At 49.6% G+C, this 22,544-nt stretch overlaps 1 protein-coding gene across 3 annotated transcripts in view; it reads right to left on the bottom strand.

Annotated features, from left to right (window-relative positions):
- The window catches only part of AP3D1 (adaptor related protein complex 3 subunit delta 1), a 63,625-nt gene that overhangs the window by 28,853 nt on the left and 12,228 nt on the right, over window positions 1–22,544 (bottom strand). The window contains exon 1 of one of the 3 annotated variants that reach the window (XM_025456800.3): window positions 9,990–10,322. The exons of the other annotated variants lie outside the window; for them this stretch is intronic. Coding sequence (XP_025312585.1) covers window positions 9,990–10,085 — 96 coding nt within the window. The 5' untranslated portion in view covers window positions 10,086–10,322. Of the gene's footprint in view, window positions 1–9,989; window positions 10,323–22,544 lie in introns of those variants that run through there. 3 annotated transcript variants of the gene reach the window in all.

Genomic DNA, 22,544 nt, shown 5'->3' with positions numbered 1-22,544 from the left:
GGGAATAGAGGCAGCTGTGTGGAGCTCGCCGACAACTGTCCCCGAAGCTCAGAGCACTCAGCCGAAGCTCAGAGCACTCAGCCGGGAGGACTCACAGAAGTGGCTTTCAGGAAGGCCCTGCCTTAACGTGTTTTTTTCTTTTAAGATTTTATATATTTATTCATGAGGGACACAGAGAGATAGATAGAGACAGTGAGGCAGAGACACAGGCAGAGGGAGAAGCAGGCTCCATGCAGGGAGCCCGACGCAGGACTCAATCCTGGGTCCCTGGGATCACGGCCTGGGCTGAAGGCGCTAAACCGCTGAGCCACCCGGGCTGCCCTGAATGTTAGTTTTTAGGTGGGAAAACAGCTCGTAGCTTGTGACTACTGCAGACAGGAAAAGGGGGGACAGTGACAAGGACAGAGAAGAATCTGTCTCCTGCTCACACAGGAGGACTTTAGTGTTACCTCACGGGAAGGTAAAGAAAGCACAGAGATCATAGTCCCCTTCTACTCACACACAACACGGCTAACAAAGCAGCAGAGTATTCATTCCCCTTTTACAAAAATGGTAAGGGCATGTGGACATAATCTAGATCTAGAAAATTCTATTAAAAATGTAAATTAGAAAGACTTTAAAGTCTAAGGTACAGGGGATCCCTGGATGGCTCAGCGATTTAGTGCCTGCCTATGGCCCAGGGCATGGTCCTGAAGTCCCGGGATCGAGTCCCACATCAGGCTCCCTGCATGGAGCCTGCTTCTCCCTCTGCCTGTGTCTCTGGCTGTGTCTCTGCTTCTCTCTCTCTCTCTCATGAAGAAAAGAAAAGAAAAGAAAAGAAAAGAAAAGAAAAGAAAAGAAAAGAAAAGAAAAGAAAAGAAAAGAAAAGAAAGAGAAAAGAGAAAGTTAAAAAAAAAAAAAAAGTCTAAGGTACAGATGACTAAATGCCATTGACATTTACTTATTTTAAGGCTCCAGGCCCAGTGTGGAGCCCAACTCAGGGCTTGAACTCAACCCTGACAAGATCAAGACCTGGACTGAGATCAAGAGTTGGACACTTAACCAACTGAGTCACCCAGGAGCCCCGACACACACACACACACACACACACACACACACACACACACCCAGAAAGACAAAAGGAAAGAAAGAAGGAAGGAAAAGAAAAAAAATTAGAGGTGCAAGCATGATTCAATTTCTCAAACACCTCAGCCTATTCTGTGCAAACTCACACTTCAGCACAGAGCAAATCAAGGGCTGAAACACATGCCCTTTCCACATCGTCTTCTGTTAGAGGATTTAACCTAGATCAAAGGATACAAACTTCCCTCACTCAGGAACTCCTCAGGTCTATTCTAAAAAAGCCATTTCATGGGGATCCCTGGGTGGCTCAGCAGTTTAATGTCTGCCTTCAGCCTAAGGCATGATCTTGGGGTCCCGGGATCAAGTTCCATATTTGGCTCCCTGCATGGAGCCTGCTTCTCCCTCTGCCTGTGTCTCTGCCTCTCTCTCTCTCCCTCTTTCTGTGCCTTTCATGAATAAATAAAATCTTTAAAAATATAAAATAAAATAAAATAGCATAGCCATTTCGAACCTGGCCACTTAGCAGAGTTCCCAAGAGCACTTTATTTAAATCTAACAAAAAAACCCACAAAAATCAAACAAAACCCCACAACAGATTCCTAGGCTGTCCCTGGATCACCAGAGTCAGGGTCTCCATCCAGGGTGAGGTCCAGAGTGGGTTTTGCAAGCCCTGTAGTTGGTTCTGAGGTGCAGGCAGCTCGAAGACCATGGGCTGGACCCTGGACTTGTTTTAAGACCAACTTTAAGTTCACAGCAAAATGGGGTGGAAGGTGAAGTTCCCAAGGCCCCATCTCCCTGTAAACGCACAGCCTCCCCCATTACCAGCATCCCCGCCAGAGCCTAATATGTGTGACAGGTGATGACCAATATCAGGACATTACCAACCACAGCCTGCAGGTGGCCAGGGCTCACCATCGCTGCTGCACACCCTGTGGGTTTGCATGAATGTCACGGACACCGAGCCCCCGTCACCGCATGGCCCAGAGGAGGCCCTGGCCCATAGACCCCCTACTCTGCTGAAGCACTGTCCCCACCCCGGCCACTGTGGGCCCTGTCACCACCTCCACGGCTCTGCCTTTTCCAGAAGATCCTAGACCTGGAGCCACATGGTGTGTGGCTTCCTTGTGTCTCTGGCTGCACAGCTCATTTTTAGTGCTGGACAGACCAGCTCACCTGTCAAAGGGCACCTCACTTGCTTCATCATATTTGAGAGGTTCTCTGGACTGTTCCAAATGTGCCGGTTCTGTCACTCCCCAGAGTTGTTTGTGGGCCCCACTGATTCCCCGGCTCAGAGACTTGGAGCCCACACCACAATGTACATGAACGTGGGGCCCAGAGGTCACAGAACTGCTGACCTCTGGGCCCCTCACGTGGTTGAGCCCACGAGAGCCTAGCATACAAGGAATATCCTACTGAGGAGTCTAATTATTTTTTTTTAATTTTTATTTATTTATGATAGTCACAGAGAGAGAGAGAGAGAGAGAGGCAGAGACACAGGCAGAGGGAGAAGCAGGCTCCATGCACCGGGAGCCCGACGTGGGATTCGATCCCGGGTCTCCAGGATCGCGCCCTGGGCCAAAGGCAGGCGCCAAACCGCTGCGCCACCCAGGGATCCCTGAGGAGTCTAATTAAATCAGTGTTCCAAGCTATTTGAATGTCTCAGACCACAAAATTTCAAATCAACACAATTGGAACAGGGTGGTGACAATTTTACCCACTTTGCAGAGGACCACCTGGCTGCTGTCTACCATCACCATAATTTCAATCATTTTAACCCAAAAATGCAGTAAATCAGTGAGGAAATGAAAAGAAATCCTACTGGCTATATTCAAGTGTAAGCAACAACAGAGGCTGCTGTCTTCGACCCCATTTGGCTGTGGCGACCTTGGAGAAGCACAAACCCAAAGGCCCCACGCAGATGCCCAGATCCACCACAGTTCCAGCAACCGAAGAGAGTGAGCACCCCACCCCTGTCCTGCCCCTCTTCCCACCTCAGGGGCACCTCCTCTCTGCAGTCAGCTCTCAGACCCTGTGCACAGTCATGGTCTTTCCCACCACCCTCATGGCCCACATCACTCTCAGTAGGGGTAGCAAGGCCCACCTAAGGGGCGGGAGCACCATTCAAAAGCCATAGGTGCAGGAGTACTGAGTGGCTCAGGGCATGATCCCAGAGTCCTGGGATTGAGTGCCTCCTCGGGCTCCCTGCATGGAGCCTGCTTCTCCTCCCTCTGCCTATGCCTCTACCTCTCTGTTTCTCGTAAATAAATAAAATCTTAAAAAAAAAAAAAAGACTCAAGGTTTCTGCTCAGTCCGTGATCTCAGGGTCCTGGGATGGAGCCTTGTGGCAGGCTCTGCACTGGGTGGGGAGTCTCCTTGAGATTCTCCCTCTGCCTGTGTCTCTGCCCCTCTCTGTCTCTCAGGAATGAATAAATAAAATCTTTTAAAATATTCATTCATTCATTCATTTATTTATTTATTTATTTATTTATTTATTTATGAGAGCAAGTGAGTGCGTGTGAGCAGGGGGAGGGGCACGGGGGGGAGGGTCTCCAGCAGACTCCCCACTGAGGGAGGGCTCCATCTCACAACCCTGAGATCACAACCTGAGCCAAAACCAAGAGTCGGGCGCTTAATTTAGCCACCCTGCTGCCCCATAAATGGAAATTTAAAAATATTTCTCTGAACTTCAAGCTTAAAGCAAATAAGTGTTATGGTATGTAAATCACATCCCAATAAAACTGCGTAAAGGAAAAACCACCTTAGATCATCAGAATCCCAACACGTTATCCCACACGTGAGCTGGGTGGACCTGCTGCTTCCGGTTTTACACAGGGGCTCAGGGCACTTGTGCCGGGCGTGCTCTTCCGTGCCCTTCAAGCAGCACCCTTCCCCCTGCAGCAAGCACCGACCCTAGAGACCCAGTCCCCCCAGGAGCCACCAGACACCCAGCTGAGCGAACAGAGCTGCCCAGATAGGTTAAAGGTCTAAGTCCTTCCACTGAAAGAATGTCTGTCCTGTGGATTCCAAACAGGCAGAAAGTGACCCCTACACACCAGGGGTCCCCCCCACCATGCACCTGGCTGCCTGCCTAGCAGGGACAGAACCATAGTATGTGGCTGCACTTCTGGCCTATGGAAGCAGCCCTGGGGAAGCCGAGGCCAGGAGGGATAGGGAGGTGGGCGTGCCTGCCGTCTCTGTGCCCCCACAGGCCCTGGGCACAGCAGGATCGGCTGGGAGTGGGGGAAGCCCAACCTTGGACCCCCCACCTCCAGTCCCGAACCAGCAGATCTCCCAGAACAGAGGGTGTGTGTGTGTGGGGGGGGGGGGTGACCGTGCCCTCCCAGGTGACATCTGTGCTTGTCCTGACTGGGGGAGCTCCTGGCAGCGAGTGAGTGCCCACAATGGCCCCATAGTAGAGGAAAAGAACCTGGCCTCAAGCGTACCTAGGTCGCCCTTCCTTCCCTCGCCCGCCGCTCCCATTGCTCCTGGCTGCAGTGCAAGCGCAAGCCACACGGGGCTGGGTCCAAAGCAGACTCCACCCCAGCCCAAGCCTTGGTCCCTGCAGCTGCCCCGGCCTGGCTACACAGGTGCCTGCAGCCTCAGTGGGCCCTTCTAGGCAGCCTCTTCAAACCGGCAGCCAAACAGAAAAAGCAACCAAAGCCCCCACGAGGCAATGTCACAGGGAATGCAAATGGTCACACACCGAGGAAAGCATGCCCAGCTGTATGTGGTCGGGGACTCAGGGACTCAGAAGGGACCGCGCTGCAGGTTCTGACCATCCAAATGTGCTCCTGGGCACTCCCGGCCTGAGTGCCCGGCCTGCTGCAGGAAATGAGCACTCACTCCAGCAGGCGGGCGACAGGGCAGTGACAGCAACCGGCAAGGTGGAGGCAGCTCCTGCCCCGCACAACAGCAGTCCCACCCCCAGATGTCCAGAATGGATGCTGTGAGCCCCCTGCGAGGGGGCTGCAAGGAGGGGTCCCTACAGCAGAGGGCCAGCAAGGGGCCGGGTGCCAGACAGCTGTGTGCTCTGGGTAGAAGTTCGCAGACTGCTTAGGGACGCAAGTGTAAGTGATAAAATTATAACCAAAGCAAGAAAATTACACTCAGGGAACTCTAGTATTAAACTATCTAACATCCTATGCACGACAACCTCACAATCTGTAAGGTCAGGAAAAAAAAAAGCAAATCTAGAAAACGCTCTGCGTGCCTGTCTGGGGAGGGTTTTCCTGGGCTCCCCCGCCTGGGAGGGACACCTGCCAGCTCAGGGCTCATCCTACATGACTGTCCTCACCTCTGACGCCAGCCCCCTGTCTGTCGCCTGTGCTCTGACTGCTGGCTATAAACGAGTTCACATGACCCCCTCCTCTCAGGGTCAATTAATTTGCCAGAGCAGCTCACAGAACTCAGGAAAGCGCCTGTTCGCCTTTGGCAGCTGAGTACATAACAAAGGCTAGGACAAACATACAGACGAGATCGGCCACGTGAAGTGCACAGGGAGGCGTCCAGAAGGATCCCAAGTGTAGGAGCCCCTGTCCTTGCAGAGTCGCTTTGTGCCGCGCCACCCTCCCGGCACACAGATGCTTTTGCCAGCCAAGACTCTCCCCCAAGCCTACAGTTTAGAGATGTTCACAGAGCATCTCACACAGGTGGGACAGATCATTAATTCAACCCCCAGGCCTCTCCCCTCCCCCAGAAGATGGGGCTGGGGCTGAAAGTTCCAAGCTTCTCATGGTCTCTCCGGTGATCTGCTCCCATCCAGGAGCCCACCAAATCATCTCGCTAAAACAAAGATGCTTCTATCACCCAGGACGTGCCAAAGGATCTAGGCACTAAGGTCAGAAATTGGGGGAGGAGGGATCCCTGGGTGGCACAGCGGTTTGGCGCCTGCCTTTGGCCCAGGGCACGATCCTGGAGACCCGGGATCGAGTCCCACGTCGGGCTCCCGGTGCATGGAGCCTGCTTCTCCCTCTGCCTCTCTCTCTCTCTCTATCATAAATAAATAAAAATTAAAAAAAAAAAAAAAAGAAAAGAAATTGGGGGTGGAGACCAAACACGTAAACAAGAATGTTCCTAAGACTTTATTGCTTAGGGAATGACAAAGATTTTAGAAGCTCTGTTCCTAGAGCCAGGGACAAAGACCAAAATATGTATTTCTATATCACAATCTCATAGGGTCCACATGGCGACAATATGGGGTACACAGGGAGCATGGATGAAGGGAAGAGCATTAGGGAATTTGAGGAGATTTTTCTTATCAATGTGGGTCAGGAGTTCTCCTGAGCAATGTCTGGGGACATCTGTGGTTGTCACAAGTGGGGGGGTGTTCCTGGCATCAAGTGGGTGAGGCCAGGGATGCTGCTTAGCCCCTACAGTGCCTGGAATCCCCCCGAAAATGATCCAGTCCTGAATGTCAGTAATGCCGAGGGGAAAGACCCTGATTTCAAGTAATGACCCATTTTATTAAAGGAAGAGAACAGCACAAACAGGATCTAATTATCCTTAGAAGTTGTTAAAATAAAAAGAACCTCTTACAAACAGCCACAAAGCCCTGAGTAGCTGACCCAGGTCAAACCTGGCCTACACTGCAGTAACCGTCCCTGGAGTGGACCCCAGTTCTGCATAGGCCCCCATGGCCTGCATGGCCCCATTACCAACCTCCTGGGTGGAGGTCGAAGTCAGAAACAATGCAGTAATTCCACAGCAATTCCACACAGCTCCATCTTAATCTCTGATTACATCTTATTTCAAAACATTATGCAAACTGAATTTTTAAAGTTCTGAAACTCCAGTTAAGTAGAATGGAAATGTTTACACCCAAGCAAAAACAATTTGACACTACTCAGATACTAGTGGATCCACTGTATCCGGCAGTCAGTAAGGACCACTACCTAACCAGCAAGAACAGAGTCTTTAAGTAAAACTCTATGCCCAACATGCACAGACTCTATGACCCCGAGATCAAGAGTTGCAGGCTCTACAGGCTGAGCTGGCCGGGTGGGTGTCCCAGGATGCAGAAGACTCTCTCTTTCTCTCTCTCTCTCTCTCTCTCTCTCTTCTTTCTTTCTTTCTTTCTTTCTTTCTTCTCTTTTTTTAAGATTTCATTTATTTATTCATGAGAGACACAGAGAGACAAAGACATAAGTAGAGGGAGAGGCAGGCTTTCTGCGGGGAGCCCGATGTCGGACCCCCAGGATTGCGCCCTGAGCACAAGGCAGACACTCAATCATGGAGCCACCCAGGTGTCCCGGATGCAAAAGAGATTCTTAACAGGCACTCAGAATTGCCCACAATTTCTATGCACAGAAAAAACACTCAAAGCATATAGTCCAAACTCATACACAGGAAGGAAGTTCTCTTTTTCTTTAATAAACACCAAGCATATCTTTAAAGTATGGGTATGACTTTGCAACTTAAAAAGACTAAAAAAACAGCTTTCCTCCAAATATGAAGCCTACCTAAAATAAACTTAGAGAAGTCATTTGGGTCTTTCTCCCCCGATCATATCCAAAATTTAGAAGCAAGGATATCTGTAAGTGGATTTCACCCTACCTGCCGACATCACTTGTACTCTATCTTCAGGACACCTTCAGATTCAAAATAAATTCAAGTACCCTAGAAACATATGAACTAGACCAGTTCTGCAAGCTTTCTGGACTCATTTTAGGAAACATATTTCCATAGTAACCCAGTACGTACGCATACACACAGTTAAAAGCTGAAATAAGTTTCAACAAACAGCAGCTACTCTGTCGCGTACGGATTGGGATTTCCTAGTTTCTTTTTTAACGTAACCCACTAAATTGAATTCACAACCGACTAAGTGGATGCAGGCTGAGGTTTGGAAACAGCCAAGGAGACAGCTTCATGGGGTGCTCTGGTGCTCACAGAAGCCCCCATTACACCATCTGCTGTACCCTCCGAAGCATGCAAGGTGGGGAGGTGGCTCTCCCTGCACTTTATAAGGGAGGCTCTCCCCACCTCACCCAGTCAAATAGACCCAAGAAGCCGGACACAGGTCTCCCAACATCACAGCCATCTACTTCTCCAAGTCACACGATTAAATTACTGGGAATCACGCTGCATTCTCATGGGGTTTTCAAGTCCCCGTAGAGCCTCATTCGTAGGATGTCACACAGAAGCTTTAAGCTAAAAATCTATTATAAGCAATACACTTTGCAGGAACTACAGACCTGCAAAAACACACGTCCTTGCTGGGGTGCGGTAGGTAGACGGGAAGAGCCTACTGGAACCAGAGTGGGGAACTAGAAGAGTAGGGTCATCTGCTGCGTGCATGGGGGCGTAGACAACACCCAGGGTCAGAAGTTAGGCCTCCGTAACCAGCCTCCCGATCACCACCACCGTCTTCTGGTGAGGAGACCAGGGCACCAAGACGCCGTGTCCTCTGGGAATTGCCCACGGGTCGGGGGCAGGAGATTGGCCTTGAAGACTTCCGACAGCAGCCTCCCCACCCCCCAACATCCCCGTTAAAAGGGCCCCAAGGGTGGAGATGGTGCCAGCGATTCTCGAATGAGTATGGCTCAGGGAACAGCCGGGGACAGCCCTAAAGTGAGCGCCCTGCCTGGAGTGGGCCACGGGCCCTCCCCAGGATCCCAGAACAGGCTGCCCAGTAACACCCGCTCCCCAGAGAGAACAATCAGGAGGTCAACCAGTGCCAGAGGAAACCTGAGGGTGTGAGCGTGTTCCGAGGCGGCCGGCCGCTCTCGCCAGCCGGCTACTTCTCCAAGTCACAGACACTGAGGCCAGCCCTGAGCCACAGTCACCAACACTGCTGCCCAGAGCCTCTAACTCCACGCACACCCCAGGGCAGCCACGGTCGTGAAGGAGGATGGAAACGACCTAAAACAACCCCATTACTTTCAGGGGGAGGTCACGCCCATTCGGAAAACGTGCAACCGCGCAGCAGGAACTCAGGTCCCGCAGAAGGGCCCAGGCTGAGGGTGCCCCCCCGGGCGAATTCCCCGCCGCTCCGCACCTCCCGGCCGGTTCTGCCCGGCTTCCCGGCGCCATGGCGCGGCCGGCGGGAGCGGCTGGTCGTGGGCCCGCTGGGCGCCGAAGGGCTGCTCTCCCTTCGGGGCGGCCTCTCCCCGCCCCCCGCCCGGTCCAGAAAGGCGCGATGCCGCTCACGGCCCTCGCGTGGGAGTGGGCTCCGGGGAGCCACGAACTGTCCCCCACTCCTCTCCAATCTAGGTCACAGGCTGGGGGAGGGGCGGAGGGAAGGAAATGGTGCCCGCGGTGGCGATTCCACTTCTGGAAAAGCTTCCCCTCCCCTGGCTTTCGGGTCTCCAGCTGAAGCCGGCTTCCCCATTCCAGGACCCCTCCGCGGCTTCCGTATTTCGAATCAGGCTCCCGCTGTCCGCCTCCTGCCCGGGAGGGGCGGCCCCACCTTCCCGGGGACACGGGCGCAGGAGGGAGGCAAGGCCCGGTTCCGGACCGGGCCCCGGGGAGCGCCCTGGACGCGCACGCATCCCGGCACGGGGCCCCCACCCAGGAGTGCGGAGCCCTGCGGAGGAGGCCCGAGGGCCCTTGGAAGTCTCCGGCGCGGCCACCTGCAGGAGGGGAGGCGGGCGTCCATGGCCCAGCGGGCAAACCGAGGCCACGGGGCGGGGGGAGGCTCCCGGCGGCTGGTCCGACGCACGGGGGGTACGAGAGGTCCTGCGAACCGCGGCTCGGGTGCCGTCCGGGGCCGTCTTCGGCCCTCGGGGGTAAACTGAGGCTGGCGGAGGAAGCGGGCGAGGGGCGGCCCGGGTCTCCAGCAGGCGCGGCGCGAGACGGAGCGGGGCCTCGGGGGCGGGCTGGAGGCCGGGCTGGAGACCGGAGTCGGGGTCCGGGTCCGGGTCCGGGGCGGGGGGCGGGGGCCGGGGGCGGCCAGAGCCAGGCGGCCCCGCGCGGCGCGCCGGGCTCACCTCGTCCTCTTTGTGGTTGCGGATGCCGCGCACCAGGTCCTGCAGGTTCTTGTCGAACATGCGGTCGATGCTGCCCTTGACCATCTTGAGGGCCATCGCGGCTGCCGCCGCCGGGCTCGAGCCCCGGGGGGCCCGCGGCGGGGCACCGTGCGGGGGCCCCGGGGCCGCGCCTGCCGCCCGCGGAGCGCTGCGCTGCCTGCTGCCGCGGCGGGGCGGGCTCCCAGGCCAGGTCGGCGGCTGTCCGCGGGGCGGCGGCGGCGGCGACCCGCTCAGCAGGCCGCGCTCGCACTCCCGCTCCCCTCCGGCCCCGCGCCGCGCCGCTGGCAAATGGCGGACAAGATGGCGGCGGGTCAGCTGACGACGGGCTCCCCGGCTCGGCGGCCCGCCCCCGGAAGCCCCGCCTCCCGAGGAAGCCCCGCCCCACCACCTCCGGGCCACCACGTTTCCCTGGCGACGCCGGCCGCCCAATGGAAACGCAGACAACGCCCTCGCCGTCCGCGCAGCCGCGCCCCCTCCGGCTCAGGGCTCTGGCCTCTAATTGGTCAGAGCCCCCGGAACCCCGCCTACTTCCTCATTTCGGGGTCTAACCACGCCCCCCCAGGAGCAGCCTCCCTGCCCCGCCCCTCAGCTAAGTGACAGCTGTGGGTGGGGCCGGCGGTGGGCGGGGCTCCCACGTGGAGCTTCTCTGGCAAGTTCCCGGGAAGGAAACCAGCTCCGCCCTCTCGCCACCGCGGGGCTGACCCTGCTTGCGAGTCTTCACGGCCCACGCTGCGGCGAGCGGACACCATGGCTCCTGCGTGTCTCACAAAACCCAGTGGCACGGACAGCACACGAATGCGCATCCCCACTGGCAGACGCGCGGAGGCCCGGGGCGGGCACTCCCACGTGGTCATCGGTCGGACCCACCTTTATGAGGGCGCGATGGGCTCCCCCGGGGGCGGCGAGGGGTGGCGGCTGATGGACCAGACACGTGGCGCCCGCCCTCCAGATGCACCATTGCAGAGCAAAGAAGCCCCAGACTGCGTGAGAGAGCGGCAGTGTGTGCATTAGCTGAGGACTGCTGGCTGCAGTGTGGATACACAGAAACAGCAGAACAACTCAGAGGTGTCTGCAAATCTCTAAGACAACAGCAATCCGGGTAAAAACATACGGCCAGGGGGGAAAAGGGGGGGGGGAGAAAAAAAAACAAAACATACGGCCAAAGACCAACGTGCACCTCACAAAAGAAAACATGCAAAAGAAAAAAAAGAAAAAAGAAAACATACCAGTGGCCAAAAGATATAAAGGAAAAGGTCATCGGTCAGTAGGGAAATACTAATTTAAACAACGAGATGCCCTTGTACTACTAGGAGAGTGGCTAACATCGGAAAATATGACGGTACCAAGTGTCATTGACATGGTGTGGAACAACTGGAATTTTCCTTTTACTCTCCTGAGAGGAATATACAATGACACAGCTGCATTGGAAATCTGTCTGGCTGTATGTTGTGGTGGTGGTGTGTGTGTGTGTGTGTGTGTGTGTGTGTTTTAAGATTTTTATTTACGAGAGACACAGAGCGAGAGAGGCAGAGAGAGAAGTGGGCTCCTCGCAGGGAGCCTAATGCAGGACTTGATCCCAGGACTCCAGCATACCACCTGAGCCAAACGCAGATGCCCAACCAACTGAGCACACAGGCGCCCCTATTTATTTATTTCTAAAGTAGGCTCTATGCCTAATATGGGGCTTGCACTCACCTCCTTGAGACCAAGAATAGCACACTTCACTGACTGAGCCAGCCAGGTACCACTGGCTGTATGTTTTAAGTGGAACGTATATACTTTATGACTCAGAAAATTCATTATTGTTCCAGATAAGAATGCAAAAATACATCCACCAAAGACTTGGATAAGAACGTTCACAATAGCTGCACTTATATTTGTCAAAAATCCAAAACACTCCAAATGTCCCCCAACAGAAAATGGATGCACAACTTGTGGTAGTCATATGACAGAATATTCTGCAGCAGTGAAAATAATAGATTATTAATACACAGAACAAAATGGATAGATTGCACAGACACAGTGTGGAATAAAATAAGCCAAACACAAAGGAGTGTGCATGACATGATTCTACTAACGTGAAGTTCAATTACAGGAAAACCTAATCTATGATAAAAAGAATTAAGTAACTCGAGGCTCCTGGGTGGCTCAATTGGTTGAGCATCTGCCTTCTTTGGCTCAGGTCATGGTCTCGGGTTCTGGGGTGGAGACTTGCATCGGGCTCTCTCTGCTCAGAGGGGAGTCTGCTTCTCCCTCTTTCTCTGCCCCTCCCCCAACTTGTGCATGCACATGCTCTCTCTCTTTTTCATTCTCTCTCTCAAAAAAATAATTTAAAAAATTAAGTAACTCATAGGTTACACAGCTGTCCATAGGAGAACTGGAGACTAGATGCTTAAGTTCTGGCATATCTGTGCGAAGAGATTCCTGACCAGCTGTTAAAAAGAATGTAGCAGGTAACTGCAATGGGAATTGTCTTCCCACCCTGCACAGCCAGACAATTGGACAGAATATATGAGATGATGTGTTTCAGACAGCCTATGATAGGCAGTACGGGACTATCACACCCGAGAGAAGGGAAAAAACAAGCCCCACTGTTACTCCTGGATTCTGCCTATAGGTGGTAGCCAGGCTGTGGTCAGAAGGGAAAACCCAACAAAACACAGTGGTTTTGTGAAGTGAGGGGACGAAGATGGGAGATGAGGGAGGTCAAGGTGGCTATAACTTTTAGGACAATGTACCAGAGAGCAGGGAACTATCTTGAGAAAGATATTTTCAAAGGGGCCCCCACAAGTCTTTGGCTGAAGGTCACTGCATGTGCATGTGGTGAAGCTTCACTAGTCCAGGCAAAAAACAATGGCTGAGAAACAGGGAGAATAAAAATAAACTTCTAGCCCCAAATAGTACAATATGAAAAATGCTCACTGCATGGAATTAGCAAAAGAGTAGATATTGAGGACAGATTGGTGAAATTAAGGATTTTATGATAAAAGTGTACTTATGGTAAAATATAGTACAAAAAATAGTACAAATATATATTTACAGGTTTATATAAATGTGTTTATATAATATGTAATATAAATGCATACTGATAATATGATATGAATATAACATAAAAACATACTTACAGTAAAAGCTATCTATGGGCAGCCCCGGTGGCTCAGCGGTTTAGCATCACTTTCAGCCCTGGGCATGATCCTGGAGACCCGGGATCAAGTCCCACGCCAGGCTCCCTGCATGGAGCCTGCTTCTCTGTCTGTGTCTCTGCCTCTATGTGTCTCTCATGAATAAATAAATAAAATCTTTTTTAAAAAGCGCTAAAATGAAATATACAGAGGACAAAAATGCTTAGAGGATGAACAGAACCTCAGTGACCTACAGGATAACATCAGGTAATCCAACATACATATAATTGGAGTCCCAGATAAGAAGGGGGAAAAGGAAGGACAAAAAAACAAAACCAAACAAACAAAAAAACCATGAATGGCAAAAAAAATTTACAAATATGATGAAAACCATAAGCCCAGAGGTCTAAAAAGCTCAAAGAATGCCATGAAAGATAAGCATAGAAAAACCACACGCACACACACTATAATTAAAGTATCAGAGGAGCACCTGGCTGGCTTAGGCAAGGGATTGAGTAACTCTTGATCTAAGGTAATGAGTTCAAGGCCCATATGGAGCATGGAGATTACCTTAAAAAGTAAAACAAAGTACTAGAAACCAGAGATAAAGAAAAAAATATTTTATTTTTTATTTTTAAAAATATTTGATTTATTATTTATTAGAGACAGAGAGAGAGAGGCAGAGTCACAGACAAAGGGAGAAGCAGGCTCCATGCAGGGAGCCCAACGTGGGACTTGATCCTGGGTCTCCAGGATCACGCCCTGGGCTGAAGGCGGCGCCAAACCGCTAAGCCACCAGGGCTGCCCTTATTTTTATTTTTTAAAGATTTTATTTATTTGAGAGGGAGAGAGGAGAGAGAGAGAGAGAGAGAGAGAGAGAGAACGAGTAGGGGTAGACAGAGGGAGAAGCAGACTCCCCATTGAGAAGATGGGGAGTCTGATGTGGGATACGATCCCTGCCCCGGGATCACAACTTGAGCCAAAGGCAAACAGTCAACCACTGAGCCACCCAGGTGCCCCAAATGACAGAAATTTTTAATAAAAACAATTCACCCCAGAAGACAATGGAGTATTAACTTTCATGTACCAAAGGAAACAAAACAATCAAAACAAAACTTTAAAATTCTTTACCTAGCAATAATATCTTTCAAAGCAAATACAGCTCATATTTCCAGACAAATAAAAACCAAGGAAATTTGTGATCAGTGGATTGACATTGAAAGAAATGTCAAAGGATGTTCTTTGGATAGAAGGAAAATGGCTGAACAGAAATGTGGGGGCATCTGGGTGGCTCAGTGGCTGAGCATCTGCCTTTGGCTCAGGGTGCGATCCTGGGGTTCAGGGATCACGACCTGCATCGGGCTCCCCACAAGGAGTCTGCTTCTCCCTCTGCCAGTGTCTGCCTCTCTCTGGGTGTCTCTCATGAATAAATAAATAAAATCTTTTAAAAAAATGATAAGGTAAGTACCAAGAGGAGAAAGTACTAACAATACATATATGTGACAAAATTAAATGCTAATAAAAAATAAGAAAATAAGACGACCAATTTCTTAAGTAGGTGAGTAGATTTGAACAGCTCAATTTTACCAAAGAAGATTATGAATATTGAATAAGCACATGAAAAGATAATTGCCATAATTAGTCATTAAGAAAATGCTCAATGGGATATCACAATACATCTATTAGAAAGATGGTTGAGCATCAGTGGTTGAGCGACTGACTTTGGCTCAGGTTGTGATCCCAGAGTACTGGGATCAAGTCCCGCATCACACTCCCTGCAGGGAGCCTGCTTCTCCCTCTGCCTGTGTCTCTGTCTCTCTCGCTGTGTCTCTCAAGAATAAATAAATAAAATCTTAAAAAGAAAGAAAGATTACATTTAAAAGCCTGTTAACACCAAGTATTGGCAAAGATGCACAACAATTGTGACTTTCATACGCGGCTGGAGTAAACAAAAATGGCACAACCACTTTGGAAAATGGTTTAGCAGTTTGTTACAAAATTGAAGATACATTTACTATATGTGCCAACAATTCCACTCCTGGGTATCTGCCCAAGAGAATTTCTCTTGGGTAGAAATTAAAACATATTTCCAAACACAGACCTATATGCAAATGATCATGACATCTTTATTTATAATAGCCCAAATGTGGAAACAATTTAAGTATCCATCAACAGATGGATGGATTAAAAAAATAGCATGTCCATCCAAATGGAATACTTCTCAGCAACAATAATAGATGAACTGATGCACACAACAACTTGGATGAATTTCAAAAACATTATACCAAATGAGAGAAGCCAGATTCAAAACATTACATACTGTATGCTTCCATTCTATGTAATTCAAAAAACACTGGAAAACATATTGACGGAAAATATATCTGATGTCCTGAGGCCAGGGATGAGTGGAGGGTTCATTGTAAAGGAGAAAGAATTTTGGGGTGATGGAAATGTGCTATTTGGTGATTGTGATATAGTTATACAACCATAAACAACTGACAAAACTAGGGGCGCCTGGGTGGCTCAGACAGTTAAGCATCTGACTCTTGATTTCAGCTCATGTCATGATCCCAGGTAGTGACATCAAGCCCTGCATCAGGCTCCACACTCAGCACAAGACTGCTTGGGATTCTCTCTCTCCTCCCCCTCTGTCCCTTCCCTCACTCTCTCTCTCCCTCTCTAAATAAATAAATAAATATTCTTTTTTAAAAGTCCAAAAATGGGGTGGCTTGGTGGCTCAGCAGTTGAGCATCTGCCTTTGGCTCAGGGCATGATTCTAGAGTACCGGGATCTAGTCTCAGATTGGGCTTCCTGCGGGGGGCCTGCTTCTCCCTCTTCCTGTATCTCTGCCTCTCTGTGCTTCTCTTCAATCAATAAATAAAATCTAAAAAAAAGTCCAAAACTTATCAAAATGTAAGTTTACAGTAAGTGAATTTAGTTGTATGTAAAGTATGCTTCAATAAAGCTGTGGAGGAAATGCTACAAGTTGAGGGGGATTTTACATTGTCAGGAAAAAAATGTAAAAGGTGGGAAAAGATACACCATCCCAATAGTACTCAAGAAATCTGGAGTAGTTGAATTTTTATCAGAAAAAAAAAATTGAAACAAAGAATATTACCAGGGATAAGGAAGGGGATTACAAAATGTTGGAGGGGTCAATTCACCAAGAGGATATAATAATCCTCCCCTAATAACTATGTTCAAAATACATGAAGCAAAACTGACTAGAATGAAAAGAAAAAATAATCAAATCCACAATTATGGCAAGAGAGTTCTTTTTTAAATTTTTTATTATCATTTTTTAAAATTGTAATTTATTTCTTCATGAGAGACGCAGAGAGAGAGAGAGAGAGAGAGAGAGAGAGGCAGACACAAGCAGAGGGAGAAGCAGGCTCCATGCAGGGAGCCCGACGTGGGACTCCGATCCCAGGTCTCCAGGATCAGGCCCTGGGCTGAAGGCGGCGCTAAACCGCTGAGCCACCCTCTTGGGTGCACTCAAGGGGCTGCACTCTTTTTTTTTTTTTTTTTTTTTTTTTTAAGATTTTACTTATTTATTCATGAGAGACACAGAGAGAGGCGGGGACATAAGCAGAGGGAGAAGCAGGCTCCTTGCGGGTAGCCCAATGTGGGACTTGATCCCGGGATCCTGGGATCACAACCTGAGCCAAAGGCAGATGCTCAACCACTGAGCCTCCCAGGTGCCCTGGCAAGAGATTTCAACATTCCTCTCTCAGTAATTAGTAGAGTAAGTAGTAAATCAGTTAAAATATAGAAGACTTGAATAATACTATCATATTAGCCAAAAAGAGCAGTATGTACACTCTTCAAATACACAGGAAGGGCAGCCCCGGTGGCCCAGCAATTTAGCACCGCCTTCAGCCCGGGGTGTGATCCTGGAGACCTGGGATCAAGTCCCTCATCGGGCTCCCTGCATGGAGCCTGCTTCTCCCTCTGCCTGTGTCTCTGCCCCTCTCTCTCTCTCTCTCTCTCTCTCTCTCTGTTTGTCTCTCATGAATAAATAAATAAAATCTTTAAAAACAAAAACACACGGAATATTCATCAAGATGATTAGATAATGAGCTGGGTCATAAAATAGGTCTCAATATGTACAAAATGTTTCATGACTACAACGTAATTGAATTGGAAATTAGTGATATCTGGAAAACCCTAAAATATCCCTCTAAAATCAGTAAATATCTTAGAGGAGATATTTTGAGGTTGCATAATATCTTCCTTCCCATCCTATTTTTCATCTGATATTTTAGTATTTATGGCATGTATTGTTTTAGACTTGCTGGGACATTGCATACCTTTTGGCTTTTCTATCTCACAGCCTTCCTCAAAGCCCCTTCTCCTCATGCTCCAATACCCTCTCCCCAGAGGAAAGCCACTGTTAGCAGTTGAGGATGTCTCCTTCCAGACCCTCTCTCTCCATTTATGCATGCTGATCTTTACTTGTTCCATTTGGGGGTGGATGCATTTTCATACAATAAGAGCATGCTAATCTATTGCTTGCCTTCACTTACCAACATGTCTCGGATGCTGTTGTGAGCAGAATAATGGCCCCTAAAGATGCCCACATCCTGATCTCTGGGACCTGTGGCTATGCCACCTCATATGGTAAAAGGGATTTATGGATAAGGACCCTGAGATGGGGATGACCCTGGACTACCTGTAGGGAGGGAATGCAGCATCCTTACATGGTCCACACAAGAGGGAGGCAGAGGATGGGAGTCCAAGAGATGGGAAGACCCTACACTGCTCTCTGTGAGGATGGAGGAGGATCTGTGGACCAAGGATGTAGCATCTCTGGAAGCTGGAAAAGGCATGAGATAGGTTTTCCTGGGGCCCCTGGGAGGAACCAGCCCTGCCCACACCTGGGTTTAGTCAAGTGAAACCATAGTCGGACTTGTGACCTCCAGAGTGTACTGAAGAATGGTTTTGACAAGGGCCAATTTTTACCTACCTGGTTCTGGTGGGCTGCCTGCAATATCCGGGAGAGCCAGCAGAGAGCAGTGCTAGCCAGGGTCAGACATGGCGCCGCCCTTCCCTGAAATGATCTTGGCTTGGGAGCTGGGAGCATGGCAACCTGACCAGAGGTTTGGGCATCTGTCATCAATTCCAGCTCCAGCCTCAAATCAGTGCTCTCACCTATAAATGACCCATCCATCCATGCATTATCCATTCATCCAAGATCCACCTATCCACCATCCACCCCATCCATTATCCATCCATCCATCCATCCTCATCTATCCATCCATCCAACAAACCTCCCATCTGTCCGTGCTTCTGTCTATTCATCCATTCATTCAACAACATACTGAGTGTAGACCGTGTACGGACTTTGGCAGTGAACAGACATGGAGGGCCAAGTCACAGCCAAGAGAAGTTTTGGGGGAAACGACCACGCAGATGTTAGGACAAAGTGAAAGATCAGAACAAACAGCATGGTGGAAGAACGGAGAGAAAGCTGGTGTCATTGGAGTGTAAGTGAGGAGGGGAGTAGAAGGTGAGCTGGGCAAGGCGGCTAGGCGTCACCTTACAGGAGTGTTCATAGAGCGCCTGTGCCATACCCCACACGTGTTCTTCTACTTTGATCCTCAAGACAATGGGTGGGGGTCATTGCAATTTTTGCTCCTGATAGCAGAGGCTCAGAGAAGGGCGGTCAATGAGCCAAAACTCCATAGCTAATTAAGTTGCCATATATGGATTCAGGTGTCATGTTTGTCTCCTGCTCCCAGGAACCTTTGGACTCAACTGTGTCACCATTAACAGACTCTTTTCTGCACTCGGCTTCACTGCTTTGAAGCTCTCTCAGGCCAATAAGGTGAACACCTGTTGTATCCGTCACCAAGTGTCATGATAATGCTGTGTAACAAACTACACCAAACTCAGGCAATAATCATCTATTTGACAGGAATCTGTCTATTCCCATCTTCAGGTGTGCTGGGCATCAGTAGAGCTAACTTAGCTGCTCCTGGTTCCAAGCTTCATGTTGCCCCATGTGCCTTCCACACAGGGTGTGCTGGTAAATGTTTAATAGCCGTCCTTGGGGTGGGGGCCGGGGTGGGGATGGAGGTGTTTGTCACCTTTGTCAATTTCTGTGGTGTAAATACTCCCACTGTGGCTTGTCTCAATTGACCATTGTGACATCACCGAATGTGACAAGAGGTGAGCAGTGGCAGGCCGTTACACACTGCCTAGGCCAGGTGGGCTGCTGTAACAAAAATACCATAAATGTGGGGTGGGGGCTTATAGACAATAGATGTTTATTTCTCACAGTTCTGGAGGCGAGGAAGTCCAAGATCAAGATGCTGGAAGCTCTCTGGGGCCATTTTTTTATAAGCACACCAATCCCACTCATGAGGACTCCACCTTCATGTCCTAATCAGTCCCCCAATGGCCCCACCTCCAAATTTCAATACACTGGAGGTTAGGCCTCAAGATACGAATCTGAAGGGGACAGTTCTGATGCAACTGATGTAAATAACCTGAAGCTATAACCTGCCTATATCTGTATAATCTGAAGCATGAACAACACATGATAACACCAAGGGAATGGTAAAACGAATGGGGATAGTGAGTTTTGAGTATTGGTCACCTTTGTTTTACATATAGCTTGTTTAAGTGTACATTTACATACCCTAACTTCTAACACTGGCTGTGTCTAAAACCCAGGCCGCAAAATAACTAAATATTTAACAATCAGCCCTTATGAGCCAGTGTGAGCTGACGTCAGCACGTTGCCAGCTCCACATGTCACTGTTCTCCCTCCCGGCGCCAGGCTACACACCCAGGGGCCGTGTCCCTCCCCAAGCGACTTCTGAGCACCCGTTATCATCCTATTGGCCAGAGCAAGTCAGGGGTGTCTCACCCCATGGGGCAGGGACATACTTCCTACAGTTAGAAAAATTTCAGCCTCACCTGACAGTGTGTTGACACAGGGAGGGGTTAGGAACATGGAAGAATGAAACAAGGAGCCACATCTGCCATCGTGTCTCCCTCCCTCTTTTAAAATAACAGCTATTGAAATGTTTGGGATGCCTGGGTGGCTCAGCGGTTGAGCGTCTGCCTTCCTCTCATGGTGTGATCCCCGGGTCCCAGGATTGAGTCCTGCATTAGGCTCCCCACAGGGAGCCTGCTTCTCCCTCTACCTGTGTCCCTGCCCCTCTCTTTGTGTGTCTCTTATGAATAAATAAATGAAATCTTTCTAAAAAAAAAGACGTGCCTAGGAAAACTCACCCCACCCCCTCCTGTGTGTGTCTCTTTAACTCTCATACGATCAGATTGACAACACTCTGACACCAGGTGTGACATCAGCCGGGAGCCCTACAATCTGACTCCCCAGGGAACACCACCCTCCTGGTACCACCACATGTTCGTTGACCTGGAAGTTCCCCAAACCTGGTAATTAGGGGATTTTATGGAGGTTTCATCACATAGCCATGATTGATCATCAGCTCAATCTTCAGCCCTTCTTCCCTCCCTGGAGGGTGAGAGTGGGGCTGAAAGTTCCAAGCTTCTATCTTTTTTAAAGGTCTTATCTTTAAAGCAATCTCTACACCCAGTGTAGGGCTCAAACTCAGAACCCCAAGACCAAGGAGCCAGACGCCTCACCAACTGAGCCGGCGGGGTGGCCCTGAAAGTTCCAAGCTTCCCGTGGTCTCTCTGGTGACCTGCTCCCATCCAGGAGCCCACCAGGTCATCTCATTAGAACAAAAGATGCTTCTATCACTCAGGACGTGCCAAGGGATCTAGGTACTCAGGGTCAGGAACTGGGGACAGAGGCTCAATAGCAGAACAAAAGATGTTCCCAGGCGCTCTTCTCATTCAGGAAATTCAAGAGTTTTAGGAGCTCTAGACAGGAACTGGGGGACAGAGACCTACATATATATTTGCTATTATTTCACAGGATATGATTTACTTACCATAAAATGGACCCCTTTAAATGTACAACTCAGGGATCCCTGGGTGGCGCAGCGGTTTGGCGCCTGCCTTTGGCCCAGGGCGCGATCCTGGAGACCCGGGATCGAATCCCACATCAGGCTCCCGGTGCATGGAGCCTGCTTCTCCCTCTGCCTGTGTCTCTGCCTCTCTCTCTCTCTCTCTGTGACTATCATAAATAAATAAAAATTAAAAAAAAAAAATTTAAAAAAAAATAAATGTACAACTCAGTGGTTTTTAGTATATTCACAAAATTATTCAAACATCGCTACTCCAATTTTAGGACAGTTTCTGCACAAAACAAACTCCTGTCCCCATCAGCAATCATTTCCCACCCCCTGCCCAGCCCCCAGCCCCACCCAAGCCCCCTCCCCGTGCGTGGACGAGCCCGTCCTAGACGTGTCACACACATGGACTCACACCCTGTGGGGCCTCCTGTTTCTGGTTCCCTCCCTGAGCATGTGGGCTCGGGGGCCTTCCCGGGGGCGGCGTGTGTGGGCGCCTTGCACCTGTTTGAGGCCGAGTGATGCACCTGTGTGCACATACCTAGTCATCCACTCATGGATATTTCTATTGTTTCTACTTTTGACAATTATGAAAAATGCTGATGTGAACATCCATATACAAGTTTCTGTGTGGACACGTATTTTCATTTCTCTTAGGCATTTCCATAGGAGTGGAATCGCTGGATCATACGATATCTCTATGCTTAGTCTTCTGAGGAACTGCCAGACTATTTTCTGAATCAGTTGCTCTGTTTTACGTTCCCACCAGCAGGGTATAAGTGTCCCGGTTTCTGCACATCTTCTCCAACACTTGATATTATGTTTTTTTTTTTTTTTTTTTTATTCTTGACATCCTGGTAGGTACGAAGCAATTACTCACTGCGCTTTGGATTTGCATTTCCCTGAGGGCTAATGATATTGAGCATCTTTTCATGCATTCATTGACCATTTGTATATCTTCTCTGGAGAAATGTCTATCAGATCCTTTGCCTATTTTTCAATTGGATTATTTCTATTTTACTTTTTATTTTTTTTTAAATTTTTTTTTAATTTTTATTTATTTGTGATAGTCACAGAGAGAGAGAGAGAGAGGCAGAGACACAGGCAGAGGGAGAAGCAGGCTCCATGCACTGGGAGCCCGATGTGGGATTCGATCCCGGGTCTCCAGGATCGCGCCCTGGGCCAAAGGCAGGCGCCAAACTGCTGCGCCACCCAGGGATCCCTATTTTACTTTTTAAAAAAGGTTTTATTTATTTGACAGAGAGCACACAAGTCAGCAGAGCAGTAGGCAGAGGGAGGAGAAGCAGAGAGCCCAACGCAGGGCTGGATCCCAAGACCCTGGGATGCCAGGTGCATCCAGGTGCCCTTCAATTGGATTATTTTTAAATTGTTGAGTTAGTTGTAAGAGTTTTTTATATATCCTAGATCCAAGTTCCTTATCAGAT

Source organism: Canis lupus, chromosome 20 (genome assembly GCF_003254725.2).
Source record: "Canis lupus dingo isolate Sandy chromosome 20, ASM325472v2, whole genome shotgun sequence".
Taxonomy (NCBI): Eukaryota; Metazoa; Chordata; class Mammalia; order Carnivora; family Canidae; genus Canis; species Canis lupus.
This window is presented reverse-complemented; position numbering and strand designations above follow the sequence as displayed.